Source organism: Bos javanicus, chromosome 11 (genome assembly GCF_032452875.1).
Source record: "Bos javanicus breed banteng chromosome 11, ARS-OSU_banteng_1.0, whole genome shotgun sequence".
NCBI classification, from domain to species: Eukaryota; Metazoa; Chordata; class Mammalia; order Artiodactyla; family Bovidae; genus Bos; species Bos javanicus.
Genome location: NC_083878.1, coordinates 101,696,979 through 101,713,148, shown reverse-complemented (window position 1 = coordinate 101,713,148; position 16,170 = coordinate 101,696,979). Strand labels below are relative to the sequence as shown.

General features: G+C 54.4%; 1 protein-coding gene across 4 annotated transcripts in view; it reads left to right on the top strand.

Annotated features, from left to right (window-relative positions):
• MED27 (mediator complex subunit 27) overlaps positions 1 to 16,170 on the top strand; it is a 246,214-nt gene that overhangs the window by 211,234 nt on the left and 18,810 nt on the right. For 2 of the 4 annotated variants that reach the window (XM_061433926.1, XM_061433927.1), the window contains 2 exons: positions 5,088 to 5,165; positions 7,093 to 7,634. The exons of 1 other annotated variant lie outside the window; for it this stretch is intronic. In XM_061433926.1, coding sequence (XP_061289910.1) covers positions 5,088 to 5,165; positions 7,093 to 7,227 — 213 coding nt within the window. In that variant the 3' untranslated portion in view covers positions 7,228 to 7,634. Of the gene's footprint in view, positions 1 to 5,087; positions 5,166 to 7,092; positions 7,635 to 16,170 lie in introns of those variants that run through there. One more of the 4 variants, XM_061433928.1, reaches the window with a different exon arrangement.

Sequence of the window (16,170 nt, the reverse complement as noted above, 5' to 3'; positions counted from 1 at the left end):
CTCCTCTCTCACCTTCTGAGCTGAGTTCCCTGTCGGTTTGGGTGCAGGAAGACCTCTTCTGCCTCTCTCAGCCTGGGACAGGGGGGTGGTTTGTAAGCTTGATCAGTGGAAGAGAAAACTGGGAGTCAGTTTCACAGAGCAGAGTGGGTGTGTTGGCAACAATAGAGACATCACCCTCCTCTAAGTGAGTAATCACGTGCAGTCCAGCCCGACCGGGGCTCGGGGTGGGGTGCACACCCCAAAAGGAGCCGGAGCAACTGCGGTTTCTCTTGGCCTTGAGGATAGATGGGACATCTCTTGACGGAGTCCCTGGTGTCTGCACACTCCTGCTCGAGGAGTGTGCAGACACTGTCTTTCTGTGGCGTCCTCTTCCCGCCCGTACGGTCACTCCTGCCCCCCCACCCAATCCTCCTTCCCGCTTCCCCTATCTCCTTGGCTTATTGTTACTTTCATGTCTTCTCCTCCCTCCCTCTCCTTGGGTTCGCCACCTGCTTTGATCTCTTCTGCGCTGTCTTCAAACCCGCACTCACTGGTGGGATGAATGGCCTCTCTCCCGCGGGAGCATTAGTGCCCTTCTGCGGCCTCCGCTGCCGGCCGGGGTGGCTTTCATCTCCCAGTGGAATCTCATTAGCTCGACATCACAATGGGACCGAGCCTCGGTCGGGCTGGCCGAGTCAGTTTAAATTAGTTAATAGCCATCTTTGTTGTTGTTGCCCCGGGCTTGTTTTTTTCCCCCACATCTTGGATGCTGAGCAAAAAAAAAAATTTTTTGTTGTTAAAAAGTGTAGAACAAAACAAGTACTGAAGGTGGAATGTTCTGACAAAAGGGAAGATCACTGCAGGTGAATTTCTCCAGTATCTGACGACGACGTGGTGCCCACCGCTTTGGAGCTCAGCCCCAGGAACGTGAAAACCAGGGGAAGAAATTTGGGAGGTGGCAGGGACGGAAAACATAGCAAACCAGTTAGTTTTGCTTCCCTCTGCTAAAATATTTCTGTAATTGGAGATGGGAAGTTGAAGAAATTCAACGATCGTGTCAGCGCTAGAAAAAGCTGCCACCATTTGGCAATGAAGAGAATATACGGGGCCTTTTGGAAAAGAGGCTGAATTTGGCCAGGTTGCTGACCCAGTAATGGGAAAACGGAATCGGTGCCCTGCCTGGAGCCAGGTGCCAAAACGGAGCTTTGGTGTGTGACCCCAGCCGTTTGTGGAAAAGGACGTTTTCTGGTTAGTGCGCTTTGTTCTGCTCTCGAGAAGCCTGTTGCCCGGCAGCCACATTTCCAGACCTGACCTGCACCTGGCAGTGGGACTCTGGCTTTCTGGACCCTTCGCTGGGCCGGGGGATGGTGGGCAGATGACGCTGGGGCTCGGGACAGGAGCTTCTGTCCACAGACGCAGAGCTGGCCAGGGCGTCTCAGGAGGGAAGGCGGTATAGGCCCGGGTCTTGTGGGCTCCAGGCCCACACACCCCTTGCCCCTCCCCAGCTGTGTGGCCTCTAAGTTTTCATTTCTTCATCTATAAAATGGACCTGGGGGACTTTCCCGGGTGGTTCAGTGGCTTTGACTCTGCGTTTCCAATGCAGGGAGCCCAGGTTTCATCCCCAGTCAGGAAACTAGATCCCATATGCTGCAACTAAGACCCAGCACAGCAGAGGTAGAGAATCTGCCTGCAAAGCAGGAGACCCAGGTTCTGTCCCTGGGTTGGGAAGATCCCCTGGGGAAGGGCATGGCAGCGCACTCCAGTAGTCTTGCCTGGAGAATCCCATGGACAGGGAGCCTGGCGGGCTACAGTCCATGGGGTCCCAGAGCTGGACACGACTGAGGGACTAAAACACACACACAAAACGAACCTCGGAGACCACCCGCCTCAGTGCGTTCGAGGAGTGAGTGAGCGGGCACATGCCTCACACGCTCTCATCAATGTGGCTGTCCTCAATTCACAAAATCAGCCCACGGTCCTGAAAGAGCGCCTTTCCAAAATAAGGAAAACCCTGCCAGCCCACTACCATTACCCCGCTCCCTCTTTCCACTGCAGCATCATGAAACATGGGTAGTGTGCTATTTTTGATTCATGAAAAAGACAAGTGATCCTTCGAGTTTGTGGTCCTTGGTTTCCCTCATGCCCCAGAAGGAAATGCCTTTTTCTTCTACTGCCAAGAATACTCTGCCTCCTGAGTGGCCTGGCTCCTCAGCTGCAGCAGGGGCAGGCCTGGGGGACTGCTGGAAATGCCCAGTCTTGGCCCCACCCCACACCTGCCTATAATTGGTCAGTAGTCATGAATGGATGTGAGAGTTGGACTATAAAGAAAGCTGAACGCTGAAGAATTGATGCTTTTGAACTGTGGTGTTGGAGAAGACTCTTGAGAGCCCCTTGGACTGCAAGGAGATCCAACCAGTTCGTCGTAAAGGAAATCTGTCCTGAATATTCATTGGAAGGACTGATGCTGAAGCTGAAACTCCAATACTTTGGCCACCTGATGTGAAGAGCTGACTCATTTGAAAAGACCCTGATGCTGGAAAAGATTGAAGGTGGGAGGAGAAGGGGATGACAGGATGAGATGGTTGGATGGCATCACCAACTCATTGGACATGAGTTTGAGTAAGCTGCGGGAGTTGGTGATGGACAGGGAGGCCTGGTGTGCTGCAGTCCATGGGGTCACAAACAGTCAGACTGAGCAACTGAACTGAACTGAGCAGCAAGATCCCCAGGGGGTCTGTGTGCCAATTCACATTTGCCGCCTCCTGTATTTTGGGATCCCGAAGAACAGCTGGAAAGGCCAGCTTGATTTCAGGGCCCCCACCCCAGAGATTAGATTCTAGGTCTGCACTGGGGCCCAAAAGCTCACGTTTCCAACACGTTCCTGGGTGATGCCTGAGCGGGCGTCCAGCACCAGCCTGCTTCTCCGCTCCGAGTGCTTGTGTTCACTCTTGTCAGCCAATCAGAGAACTGGCCCGGGTGTCTTAGACGAGAGGCAACATAGCGAGCTTCCTGAGAGGCGTGTAAAATGAATGGTAGGAACAGGAGAAAGAATTCTTCAGAAACTCTGTTTCATGTGATGGCAAATGTGATTGTAAGGACTGTCTTATGAGCCTATAAACAGCATTCGTGCGGGACTTTGTTTTTAGCAGGCACCTGGATGGTAAGCACCAAGCTCTAAGCTCAGGCATCCTCGGGGCCCAGCTGGCTTTGCTGGCTTTGTAGCCGTTCATTTCACCCCGCCAATCACCACCCGCCATTTTGCCAAGTTATCATTCTACTGTATGTTTTTTTTTTTTTTAAGCCTTGCTCATTTTAGAAAGCTGTCTGTCAAAAATGCTTAAAATAAAAACAGTCTTTGCACTTGAAGCAATAAGTACCATTTATCTTGAAAGTCACTTGGGTGAATTTCTTGGCATGGTTGGATATACGAAGCACGGCTGCCTTTGCAGGAAAACCAGCACAGGTGTTTCTGGTTCGTGACTTTTGGTGAGTGGCCATTTTATAGTTTATTTCTTTATTCAGCAAATATGTGCTGAGCACCTGCTAGATGCCAGGTGATAGTCTAGGCCCCGGGGACACAGCATGATCCTCGCCTGCACAGAGCTGGTCGTCTCGCGGAGTTCACTAGCCACCAGGCAGGCCCTGAAAGTCCAGTGGGAAAGAGGGCCAGTCCCAGGGCCAGGCAGCGCAGAAGAGAGAGGGCAGGCGGGCCCAAGGCACGGCTGGAGGATGAGCACTTCACACGCCTGACCATTTCCCCTGAGGGGAAACCACGGCTTCGAGAGGTTCTGTGAGCTGGGGAGCCTGCCTCCTTGCTCTTCAGGGTGTGGCCTCTCTGGCCTTGAGTGTAGACACACAGGCAGACTAATTTCTGGATCATTCATAACGCCTCTTGCGGAACCCAGACCAGACCAGCCCTGCTGGTTTCCAGCTGATGAGTTTGCTTGACTGCTGCTGAGGTCTGTCAGCGCATCATGGTGTCCTGGTGGGAACGGTGCCGACTGAAGAAATGCACACAACCTGGTCCGGCAGGAGATCCTCCATTTCTCAGCGGGAGGACGGACGAGTCGACGCAGGCAGACCACGCTTACTCGTGTTCACAAAGCTGATTGTTTTGTCTGATGTTTTTGTTTCCTTTTGTCTTTTGACCATATCATTTGTAATGGCGAGATTCCCTAATGAAGACAATCAAATAAACCATGAGTTTGAACACAGCTATCAAATTAGGAACAATCTATTCATCTGCTAATGGGTGGCAGGCATTAGCAATCTAGGGTGTCATCACATTTCAGAACTACAGGGGATCTTTGGCCAGCGCTTTGCTTTTTAGGAGGCACACTGAGACCCAGACAGATTCGATGGATCAAGGTCAGCAGACAGAGCTGGGGCAGAATCCCAGCACACATTCCATCTGGTCCCCAGATGCCCCACGTGAACTTAGAGCCGTAATGCCCTTGGGCCTGCTGGCGGAGTTGTGAGAACAGCGGGTGTGGCCCACTGGACCACAGCTTTCAGGGAGCTGGCCAGACTGAGGACCACACTGGGAGCAGCACAGCTCGTCAGAAGGGTAGTATCTCTGAGGCCCCGGGGAAGGATCCTCAGAAACGAACAGAATCCTGGTCGCAGAACACGTATAGCTACAAGTTATGAGACAGAATGGGAATTGAAGGAAGCAGAGAGACAGACCAGTTACACAGGCAGGAAAATCATCCCCGGGCAAAGACTGGAGTTGAACATGGACAGTTGGAAACGAGCCTCTGCGTCCAGGCGGTGTGCCGTGCGGTGGAGGGGCTGGTAACGCCCCGGGCACCCACCGCCGTTTTACCTCTTCACCAGCCTCTGGCCACATCTCTCTCAGGTGGCACAGCCTACCTGGGCTTGCTGGAAGGTTCCACACTTCACTTGGCCCCGGGCATGAATATTTATGTCCTTTCTGCTCTCAACACTCCTCCTCTCCCCTTCCTTGCCCCCAACCTTGCTAACTAGCTTTCCACCTCTGGGCTTTATTAGGTATCTTTTCCTCCATGAGCCGTCAGATAAAAGGAGCACCTTCCTGTTTTCTCTGCTGGTTCCGAGTGGCTGACCTAGTTCTTCTCCTTGGTCCCCAGGTGACCGACCATGCCACCACCGCCCTGCTCCACTACCAGCTGCCCCAGATGCCTGACGTCGTGGTCCGCTCCTTCATGGTGAGTGGCTCTAGAGGTCAAGCCTCATGAAGCCTTGGCCCCTCAAGTGAAAACAGGCAGCTCGGAAGGTAGCTCGCAGGGGCCTCGCCAAGGAGACAGCCCTGTGTGGAAGTGGTACTTCCTTTCAGCTGGGCAGGGATCTAAGATAAACCATATCCCACACCGTTAACTGGTTTTCCTATCATTGCCAAACATGTGGTTTCAGAAGTGACCTTCCGACACAGCTTCCAGGGTTGATTTGGTCAGTAGGTGTTTATTGAGCTCCTGGCCTGTGCCGGGCCCCGAGCTTGGTGCTACGGTGGCATCGTTCTTCCAAGACACCCACGCCTTAGACTGTCGGGTCAGAGCCCCGGACGGCGGGGACCAGAAACAGCCATGCCCTGTGTGCGCCAGCTCCCGCCAGCTCTCGTTAACACTGAGGATTTCTCCAGCCAGTTGTTTAACCGTTGGTGACTTGACATGGAACCAGAACGCTTACATCGTGGACATCTGTCCTCCACGTTGGGACTCTGCTCTGACCCCCATCCCTCCCCGCCCCAAGGCAGTTCATCAGGTTATCACATGCCTGCCAGTCGGCCTCAGCCTGGCCCACAGCTGGCCCACATCCTGGAAGAGGCGGCCAGCTGTTAGCACCTCAGCATCACGCCCTCGCATCGTTGGCCTCTCTCTCACTGGGGCTGACGCTCCCTGCTTCACTCCTGCCTGGGGGCTGCCCCTTAGAGTAGGGACCTATTAGCAAGTCCCCATCCGTGCTGACAGCCATGTGGAGTTGCACGCCTGTGATCCACCTCGTCACGTTCACTGCCACAATTAAGCTTCTAGGAGCCTGTAGTTCATGCCTTAGAAAATACAGCCTGACTCATTGACTGGCTCCCACGCTGGGGAGGCTGAACACGCAGACCCGGGCTTTGTGGAGCATCACACAGCGATTCTCTCATGTATGGAGAACACTTTCAATCAGCAGTCTCGCTTCTTGGGTGGATGGAAAGACTTGCTTTTTAACCTAACGTGTTTAAATGCCTGGTTTCCCTTCAGAAAGGATAAATAGTTTAACTGAATGACCATTGATCTCCTCACATTTGTTGCCAGAACCTCAGGCCCCGAGCCTTTGGAGAGGGCAGGATGGGCGGGCCACGGTCAGCCATCAGGAGGGCCGCTGTGATGAAGACAGCAGGATTTGTGTCAGTCAGCTTGGCTGAGGTCTCCCAAGAGCGATCTCCTCCGACCGACAGACATGATCACAGTGGCGCATGCCCCCCTTGCTGGCCCGTCGCCGCGACATTGGGCTGGCGCAGCCGTGCGTCTCCTTGAGTCGAGGAATTGAGTTACGAGTCTCATCCTTATGTATGACGCCCGAAGGAACTCTGCCCCCTGAACCCGCGAGTGTGCACTTGCCGCTTATTGCGTTACTCGGTGGCACCGGATTGTCCCCGCCCTCCCCCCAGGTGTGTCGGGCCACGTTGTGACAGTGAGTGGTGGCCTGTGAAATCAGATTAGAAAGAGGCATTTGACCTTAGCGGGGAATTCTCCGCTCGCCCTCTATCTGCATGTGTCTGGGGCCACCTCTGGGTGGTGAACACAGAGAGGCACAATGCCGGTGTTCAGAAGACCCAGGACTTGGATGGAAGGTGGTTATGCGTGGCCCCTGAGCCAGGAGGCTGGGCCGAGGTTCACATCCGCCCCTTTCCAGGAGCCCTGCCTGCCTCCCAGAGTAGGGACTTCTATTTTAAATCTCCCCTAGTCAGGAGGGGCCCAGGGCGCCAGAACTGAGACTCAGCAGCACTGTGACCTTAATCTTGCGTCATCTCCCGGGGTCACAGCCAGCCCAGGTCCTCCGTCCTAGAGATCATTAGGCTAGGGCAGGAAGGATGACATTGGAAGCACCCAGCTCCGTGTCTTTCACTTCTCTCCTCACTTCTCTTTTTAGACCTGGCTAAGAAGTTACATAAAGCTGTTCCAGGCCCCATGCCAGCGCTGCGGGAAGTTTCTGCAGGACGGCCTGCCCCCCACCTGGAGGGATTTCCGCACCCTCGAGGCCTTCCACGACACCTGCCGGCAGTGATCCCGCCCCAGCCCCGCACCGGCCCCCAGACCCCCACCCAGATCCTTCCCAGGCAAGCCCTCAGTCACAGCGATGGCTCAGATGCGTCTTCATGGCCGGAATAGCACTTCTGCCACCTGCTCGCTTCCGTCGTGCGCTCAGGCCAGGCTTGGTGAATAGCAGAGTCCCCTCTGTTGACGGGACCATCACACCGCTGAGCTGGCGTGTGGGGGCGCAGAGAGCACCTCAGGACCCAGGACAAGGCAGGCAGGCAGCTTCTTTCTCGCGTGTGCTCGCCATGCTGGTGCATCAGCCCTCCTGAATCTGTGTTCTAAGTCATTTTACAGTTGGAGTGAGCCCTTGCCATGCCGAGGGTTTTGTCCTGTTCCGTGACTTACCTTTATAAGCAGTAAACCTTCTCTACCCGGGATGAGGCTTCGTGTCCTGTCTCTTAAAGCACCTTCTGTGTTCAGTTCTGTGAACACGTGAGCAGATCTCGGCCTTTTGAAGGAAAAAAAAAAAGTAAAACTTGGTAATGTCTGTGTTTGAAATAATTCTTTTTGAGGACACATCTCCCTGCTTCTTGCCTTTGGGAGAGAGGGCAGTGTTGGCAAATATTCCACTTCAAAGATGTTTCAACGGCTTGAAAAATGGATTGTTCTTTTTAAGGAGAGAAGTGCACAGAAGTTTCGTTTTACTAAACCAGTAATACACGTATCTAACAAAGGGAAAGGAATCTGCCCGCATTGCCAGCAGACCGTGCGTGAGAGGGCAGGACAGCTGTGCCTGGCTTGTCGGTCCCCTTTTGTCCTGAATCTTAACCACGAGCAGATTCCAGCCCCATCTACTGAGTTTATTCAGGGCCTCAACCCTGTTTAAAGCCGTGACCTGCATATATGAGGAAGCGTTGACCTGCTGAAGGTCTTAAGAAGGATGAGCAAGTCCCCAGAGCTTTTCCAGCAGGCCCAGCTTAGAGACAAGGCAAGTTCTCTTTGCAGTGAACAAGGCCAGAGAGACGCTGCTTTCTGACGGGTCCCAGAACCTGGGTTCTGGTACCACCCAGACCTTCCTCACCTACCCCTCCCAAGCTGAAAAGAGCCAGAGAATAAAGGAGATTTAGTGATGGGGGGACGCAATGGGACAGTCCACCCCAAGAGTGGTCCAGTAGTCCTGGCGTCCTGGAAGCTTGTTGAACGAATACTCAGCACTTCCCTGGTGGTCCAGTGGCCCAGAGTCTGCACTCCCAGTGCAGAGGACCCGGGTTCGATCCCTGATCAGAGAACTAGACTCCACAAGCGCGACTAAGAGTTCACAGGCCACAGCTAAGAGTTTGCATGCCACAAGTAAAGATCCCACGTGCCACAGCTGAGACTCAGTGCAGCCAAATATTTAAAACACACACAAATCCTCAGGCCCCACCCCAGACTGGCTGAATCAGAGACTGGGGGTGGGGCCCAGCACCCTGGTTGTTAGCAAGTCCGGATGTGGGCCCCAGTCTGAGAACCACCAGTCTCTAGGAGATGGCAGTGCTCTCAGGGCCCAGTTTGGGTCAGGAGGGTGAGCGGCGGCAGGATGTAGTACGGGAACGTTTGCACACAGCAGGTGATTTTAGATTAAATACCAGGGTTTATCACATTTAAGATGCCATCACTCGTAAGATGCACCATTATTTCACGATCCCCCTAAGAAAGAAAAACAGGCTGCCAGTTAAACCATGGTGCAGGCTGTAATGATAATCCTGTGTGACACATGATCGGTCACACCAGCCTTTCATGCTCTGAAACTGCTTTCATCTCTTCCGAGGGGGTCGGTGGTTTCTCCTGCCTCGAGTCTCACTGTCTAACGTGTGACAGGCAATCCCTTCCCAGGGCTCCTAGTAACACATCCCCAGTCACTTGCCTGTATCCTCCTTTCTTTGGTCTTGTAAGACACTTGTTTGTTGCAAGAAAATCCAGAATTGAGGCCACTGGGTGTATAATAACATTTTGTTGCACAGCTGCACGTCTTTTTAGAGACATTTAAATGGCAAATAAAAGACCCCATGCAGGACGTACAGGTACGCAGAGCCCGTGTGAAGTGACGACAAGATGACGAGCTGTGACAGGCTGGAGCACATGCTGATGACGAGTGCGTGTTGACGGCCAGCTGGCTGATAGCCCACGTCGGGGACCTTCTCGTGCGTGAACCGGCCCTCTGACAATCGATGGGATTATGGTAACAGTACACCACATTGTGGGGCTTCCCTGGTGGCTCAGTGGTAAAGAACTCACCTGCCAGTGCAGGAGATGAGGGTCCGATCGCTGGTCAGGAAGAGGCCCTGAAGAAGGATATGGCAACCAACTCCAGTATTCTTGCCTGGGAAATCCCACAGACAGAGGAGCCTGGTGAGGCTAAAGTCCGTGGGGTCGCAAAGAGTCGGACACAGCTTAATGACTAAACAACAGCAGCAACCCCACGTTGTGAGAGAGCTGTTTGGATTTTTAAGTGTTGGCAACAAATCTGAGAGCCTCCTGCTGCTGCTGCTGCTGCTAAGTCGCTTCAGTCGTGTCCGACTGTGTGACCCCATGGACAGCAGCCCACCAGACTCCGCCATCCCTGGGATTCTCCAGGCAAGAACACTGGAGTGGGTTGCCATTGCCTTCTCCAATGCATGAAAGTGAAAAGTGAAAGTGAAGTCGCTCAGTCTTGTCCGACTCTTTGCAACCCCATGGACTGCAGCCCACCAGGCTCCTCCGTCCGTGGGATTTTCCAGGCAAGAGTACTGGAGTGGGGTGCCATTGCCTTCTCCGAGAGCCTCCTAGTTGGTCCCAAAGATCCCTCCACCTCCCGCCGAGCTGCGTTTCCAATGGAGAGAGCAGACCTTGAGTTCTGGGCCCTGGGCAGGCAGTCATTTCTGCTCAGGTTTGAGGGACAGTGTTCTTGGTCTCACTACATCACCTTCGGCGATACCCACTCTGTGGCCGCTGATGCCTGTTCCCCACTTACAGGAGCTTCCGTGTTAAAATAATGTACTTAGGGGAAAAGCACGACCCCTAATGTTAAATAATAACACACAACTGCGGAAACTAACACAAGATTGTAAAGCAACGATATACTTCAATAAAAATTGAGTAACAGCACAGCTGAAGCGTAGCCACAGCAGAAGGTGTGACGGGGGTGGCCGGTTCAGGACCTCAGCTCCGGCCTCCTGCTCCCAGTTGTGGGGCTTGGACAAGTCACTCGTCCTCTCCCAAAACACACACGTCAGTGCCCAGGGCCAGCAAGGCAGGAGAGCGGGAGGGGCTGGGGCTCGCAGACGAGACGTCCACGGGCAGAAAGTCCCTGAAGCTGGGCGCCGGACGGGCGGGTGATACGTGTGATTCTGTCTTTCTAGTTTTTAATTGTCCCTAAGTAAAAGGGGTGGGGGGAAGTATAAGGGTCGGGCTAGGCAACTGTTAGGGTGTTCTCCTCTCTGACCTTCAGTGCCAAGAAGGGGAAGCTAAAAGGGGGAGGGCCGGGCCGGGCCGGGCTGGGAAAGGGGTTTGTTCACCAGATCCCTGAACGCTTGGTGCTTCAGAGATGCCCCAATATAGAGAACACACTGACCTGAAGTGGGAAAAACAGACTGGGGGTGGGCTGGGGTCGGTTCCAAGACGTGGACTGTGAGGAAGCTGGGACCTGGTGCTGCTAGGGGCACCGTCCCCGGGGCCAGACCCGCCCGGTGGAGCCCCTCACGAAGGGGTCCTGGCCATCAGCACTATGCCAGCCACCCCCCACCGACCCCTATCACTCAGACTGTGCAGCAAGCTCTCGGCCAGAACCACGAGATGTTTTAGATGACCTGATGACCGCCTGGACAGCCCAGCATCTCCTCTGTACCAGGCGTTTCCCATATGTTGTTCATTTCCTCTCGGGTGGGTTTGTACTGTTTTCCCCATCATGTGCACGAGGCCTGGAGGGGCCTGGGTGTCCCACTGCCCTCATCGCTTCCTCCCCAGGAGCAGAGGGGCTGAGCAGTCCCTGCTCTGCGGGGCATGTTGTGTCAAGAATTGCCCAAGAAACTCCCTCAGCCCAGACTTGGAAATCTGTCTTGCAGTTGCATCTGCCAGATTGAGCAGCGATGTGTCTTTTCCGTGCTCTCTGCTGGCTGAGTTCTGTTGATCAGCAGGGCACCTGTTAGGAACCGGCAGGATGGGATGAGGAGGGCCAGGAAAGGTGGGCCAGATTTTTCCCCCCGAACTAAATCGGGAATTGGCCTTTTGGTATCGAGTGATGTTTTTACACTTCACGCCACTGACGGAAAGCTGCGGGCTTAAAATGATCTTTTGGTGTTAACGTGCCAATTCTCCATTGCATTTTGAGTGTCAGAGTGTGGGCCTGCTGCTAAATCGAGAGCCTTTTAAGGTCACCCGAGCTGGGAGGAGAAGAGACAGCGGCTTCAGCCACCAGGAATCCCAGTAAGATCCGGAACGCCCGCCCACTGGACGGGAGGCAGCATTGAGCTGTTGGGTCTGTGGACAGAGGACAGGATGTGACCGCTCACCTGGCTTGGCTGTGCCCTGCAGCGTCTGCATCTCCGCCTCCGCGCCGAAGATGAGCAGGGGGCTTCAGTGTCCTGCCTTGACAGGAAAGGATGGGCCAATCCCGCTCACTCGGGGTGCAGCCAGCCAGGCTGTTCTGTCGAAGAGAAAGCTCCTTCAAGGCCGCACAGTATGTGTCTCGGAGATGAGCCTGTGGCGTCCGTGGACAAGCCTGTCCTCCAGCTCGTCTGCCCGGGGAATAATTAGGCTTCACTTTCTGGGACAGGCAGGTTTCTTTCCCCATCTCTGTCGTCCTGCCCACACTCTCATCCCCACCCTTGCTCCTCAAATTAATGGAAGGAACCTCCCAGCATCACTCCCGAGTTGCACTTCAAATTGCTGGCTGGCTGCTCCCTATTATTAGTACTCGAAGAACTAAACCTTCACGTTCACAGGCACATCCCTGGTAGAGGCTCTTCTTGGCAGCTCTCAGACAATTAGTTACTCGAGAGCAGCTTCAGCCTGTCTCTGTGCTAATTGAGTTGAAATTTCAGCTGCAGGTTGACTGTCCTCGGGGACAGTGGGCACAGTGGCCTGGTGCTCACCACACAGGCAGGTCCTGCCAGCAGCAGGCTTCTGCAGCCTCTCGGGTCCCCAGCTGGATAGGGACAAAGGAGTGAAGCAGCCCTCTGGGCAAGAAGGTACGGGGAAGGTAGGGGCCAAGGGGTGACGAAGGAAGGGTGGAGGGTGGTAAGAGGCCCCTAGCTCAAGCGCCAGCCTGGGCCGCCAGCAAGCTTCATCAGCTCCCACACCGTGGGACGCGTGGGTACTTAATGCCTTACTCATCCTCGTCTAATTCTTGGCTGTCGTCTCAATCGTGGGCTCGCTTTCTTAATACCAGAAGGAATACATGTGTTCCTTTTATAGAAAATTAGGTAATGTGGGCAAGCAAAAGGAATGATACCCATAATTCCAACCAACAGGAGACAATGACCAGAGAACACTGTGGCGTACACCTTTCCAGACCTTCGTGTGGACGCGCTGAGGTGAGGACATATTTGTAAAAGAGCATAAATAGGATAGTGTTTGAAACCTGCTTTTTTGGATTTAGCAAACGCTAAGTTGCTCCAACACAGAGATCTCAAAACACCTCTAGGGAACATAGACACATACTTCCTGTCCACTTCAGTGCCCCAGAGGGAGGGAGCATTTCGGGTCCCAGGGCTGCTCTGAGCCATGTGGTCACTCCGGAACCCTGTTCCCCCCACCCTCTCACCCACATGACCTTGGGCGTGACCCATGTGCTGGAAGCGGAGTCATGGGCGCCTTCCAAGTTGATGAAAAGGGGGAAACATAGAGGCGTTGTAAGGCCAGGCCCAGCACGGGCACGTGTCAGTTCTGCTTGACCTTCGTGAGCGAGAGCTTAGGCACGTGGCAGACCTAGCTGCAGGGGCTGCTGGGAGGCGCCGTCCCCCACTGCGCGCCCTGGGTCCGGCCGGGACCCTTGCTCTGGACGAGAAGGGGCCGCCTCCACCGTGCAGTGCGCCCTCCTGCATCGGGACTGTGAGCAGTGACGCTGCCCGGAGGCCTGGGTGGGCCTCGTTTCCGCCGTCCTTTGGTTTTGTGCGATGGTGGCCTCCCACGTTTGATAACCATAACTCAGGCAAGGAACCGCTCCTGGATCTTCAGAGTTTTGTTTTGAAGTAATTACAGATTCACCAGAAAGTTACCAGGACACGTTCATGGCGGTGCCAGGCATACTTTACCAGCTTTCCCCAGGGTCAGCGTCTTGTGCAGACCTGTCCAACTGCATCTGTGGTTGCTGGCACAGCTACAGCACAGTGTACAGACCAGGAAGTTGACTTTGGTAGCGCGCGGCGCGTTTACCACCAACTCAGTGGACATGAGTCTGAGCAAACTCTGGGAAATGGTGAGGGACAGGGGGGCCTGGCACGCTGCAGTCCACGCGGTCGCAGAGTCGGACACGACTGAACAACGACAGCGTAGCGTTTACTTGCGCTCCACCGGCTCCACGCGCGCTTAGTGATGCGTCTGTGTGATGGTGTGTCTGCGTGCAGCTTAGTGCGGTTTTATCATATGTGTAGCTTCGTGGAACCGCCACCACCAGGACACGCCGCCGTTCCCTCCCTGCGAGACCCCCTCGCACTACCTTTTCCTGATGGCGCTCCCCTCCTTCCCTGTCCCTGCCCCCTGGCCACCCCTAAGCTGCTCTCTATCTCCAGAATCACTTTATTTCATGAATGTTATAAAGAGTGAGATTCCACTGCATATATGTGCCTCTGAGGTTGGCTTTTTTCATCCAGCAGAATTTCCTTGAGGCTCATCCAAGGTGCTGTGTGTATCAGTGATCCATTCCCTTCAGTTCCTAAGTGATATTCCAGGGGTTTTCACACCTTGGTTAACCACTTACCCAGTGGAGGACGTCTGGTGCTTTTCAGTTTGTGGCCGTTATCAACAGAGCCACTATGAACACTCGTGTACAATTTTCTGCATAAAAAGAAGTTTTCATTTCTGTGGAATATATACGCCCATGAGTACAGTTGCTGGGTCATATAGTAAGTCCATTTTTAGTTTGAAAAGGAAATGCCAAACCATATCATCTCACATTGATGTGAGTAATCCAATTCCTGCACAGCTTTGCCAGCATTTGGTGTGGTCGCTGTTTCTTATTTTGATCACTGTGGTAGGTGTGGAGTGATACCTCGTGGTGGTTTTTATTTGCACCCCTCCAACGGCTGATGATGTTGAACATCTTTTCGTGTGCTTCTTTGCCATCTGGCTATTGTCTTGGGTGAAATGTCTGTGCGTGTCTTTTGCCCAGTTTCTAATTGGATTGTTTTTGAACGCTGAGTTTTGAGTTCTTTATATATTCTACATATGAGTCCTTGGCAGGCGTGTCATTTGTGCATATTTTCTCCCAACTGTCGCTTGTCTTTTCATCCTCTTAATGGGGCTTTTTGAAAAGCAGATATATTCAGTTTTGATGAGGTCCAATTTATCAGATTTTTTTTGTTTATGAGTTGTGCTTTTGGTGTTGAGTCGAACCTGCTGGGTTTCGGATTGAGTGTTGTTTTGCTGTAATGAGCATCAGTGCTCCTCACTTCCTTCCTTCCTCCCCCTGCCCCTGCCCCGTCTCTCTCTCTGTCTCTCTCCGTCCCCCAGCAGGGACCTTAGCTGCCCTCTCCTTCTATCAGATGGTCACTCAGGACATCCAAGGTTGGGAACCCTGGCCTGGCTCACCCAGCAGGTCAGTGGCAGCGAGAAGACCAGAACCAGACTCCCTCAGTCACCGTGTTTCCTGCTTCCCCAAGACTCTTCTCGGGGAAGCACTTGAACTGCAGTGTCAAAATGAAATGGATCCACTACAGCAGGGAGTATGAAAGGAAGGCGTTGGCAGTGACAGACTTGTTCCTCCAGCTCAGCCGGGGCCCGGGCAGCGGTGCTCTGATGATGCGCCTCTTGCAGGAGTGAGATCTGATGCCAGTGGTCCTCGCCCTCCCGGGCTCAGGAAGGCAGTCGGGCTGGGGCCCGGGCAGCGGTGCTCTGATGATGCGCCTCTTGCAGGAGTGAGATCTGATGCCAGTGGTCCTCGCCCTCCCGGGCTCAGGAAGGCAGTCGGGCTGGGGCCCGGGCAGCGGTGCTCTGATGATGCGCCTTTTGCAGGAGTGAGATCTGATGCCAGTGGTCCTCGCCCTCCCGGGCTCAGGAAGGCAGTCGGGCTGGGGCCCGGGCAGCGGTGCTCTGATGATGCGCCTCTTGCAGGAGTGAGATCTGATGCCAGTGGTCCTCACCCTCCCCGGCTCAGGAAGGCAGTCGGGCAGCGTGCTGCGCTCAGATGGGCAGCTGGGGCCTGAGTCCCTAGCATTTAGCCAAGCTGGTGTGGTCACTAGGGGACTATGGGGGAGCTTCCCCGGGGTGACGCCTCCCCTCGCACCTTTCAGCCTCCGGGATTGCCCAGCCACCCAGATCCCCACCCCCCCACCCCCACCGATGGCGCTGCTGTGGAAGGGGGCGGAGGGGACACACAGATGTGTTGGAGGTGGGAGTTCGGGTCTCAGAAGATGGACAGCCCTTTTCCAGGTTGTGCTCGATGCCCGTCCCTCCCAGGCAGGACCCCACACACCCAAGGATGCCAGGGGTTAGGGTTAGGGTCCCTCCCCCAGGTTCCTGGGGGCCCACACTCAGGACAAGGGTGTCATCACCCCAGCCTCATGCTTGCTGTCGCCATCTTCTGGGAGGTCACCGTCCTCAAACATGGCGGACAGAGGGTGTCCGGCTCGGGGCTGGAAAGCACCTCCAAGTGGAATCTTCCTTTCAGGAAGCATTCGACCTTTCACCTCCCGGCCCCTGTGTGATTTTCTCCCCAGAGATCCCTCCCAGGAAGCCCCATGGCGCATTCTTCCCCCCTCCCCCCGCAGTTATTAATCCTATGCTCACCCAGCCC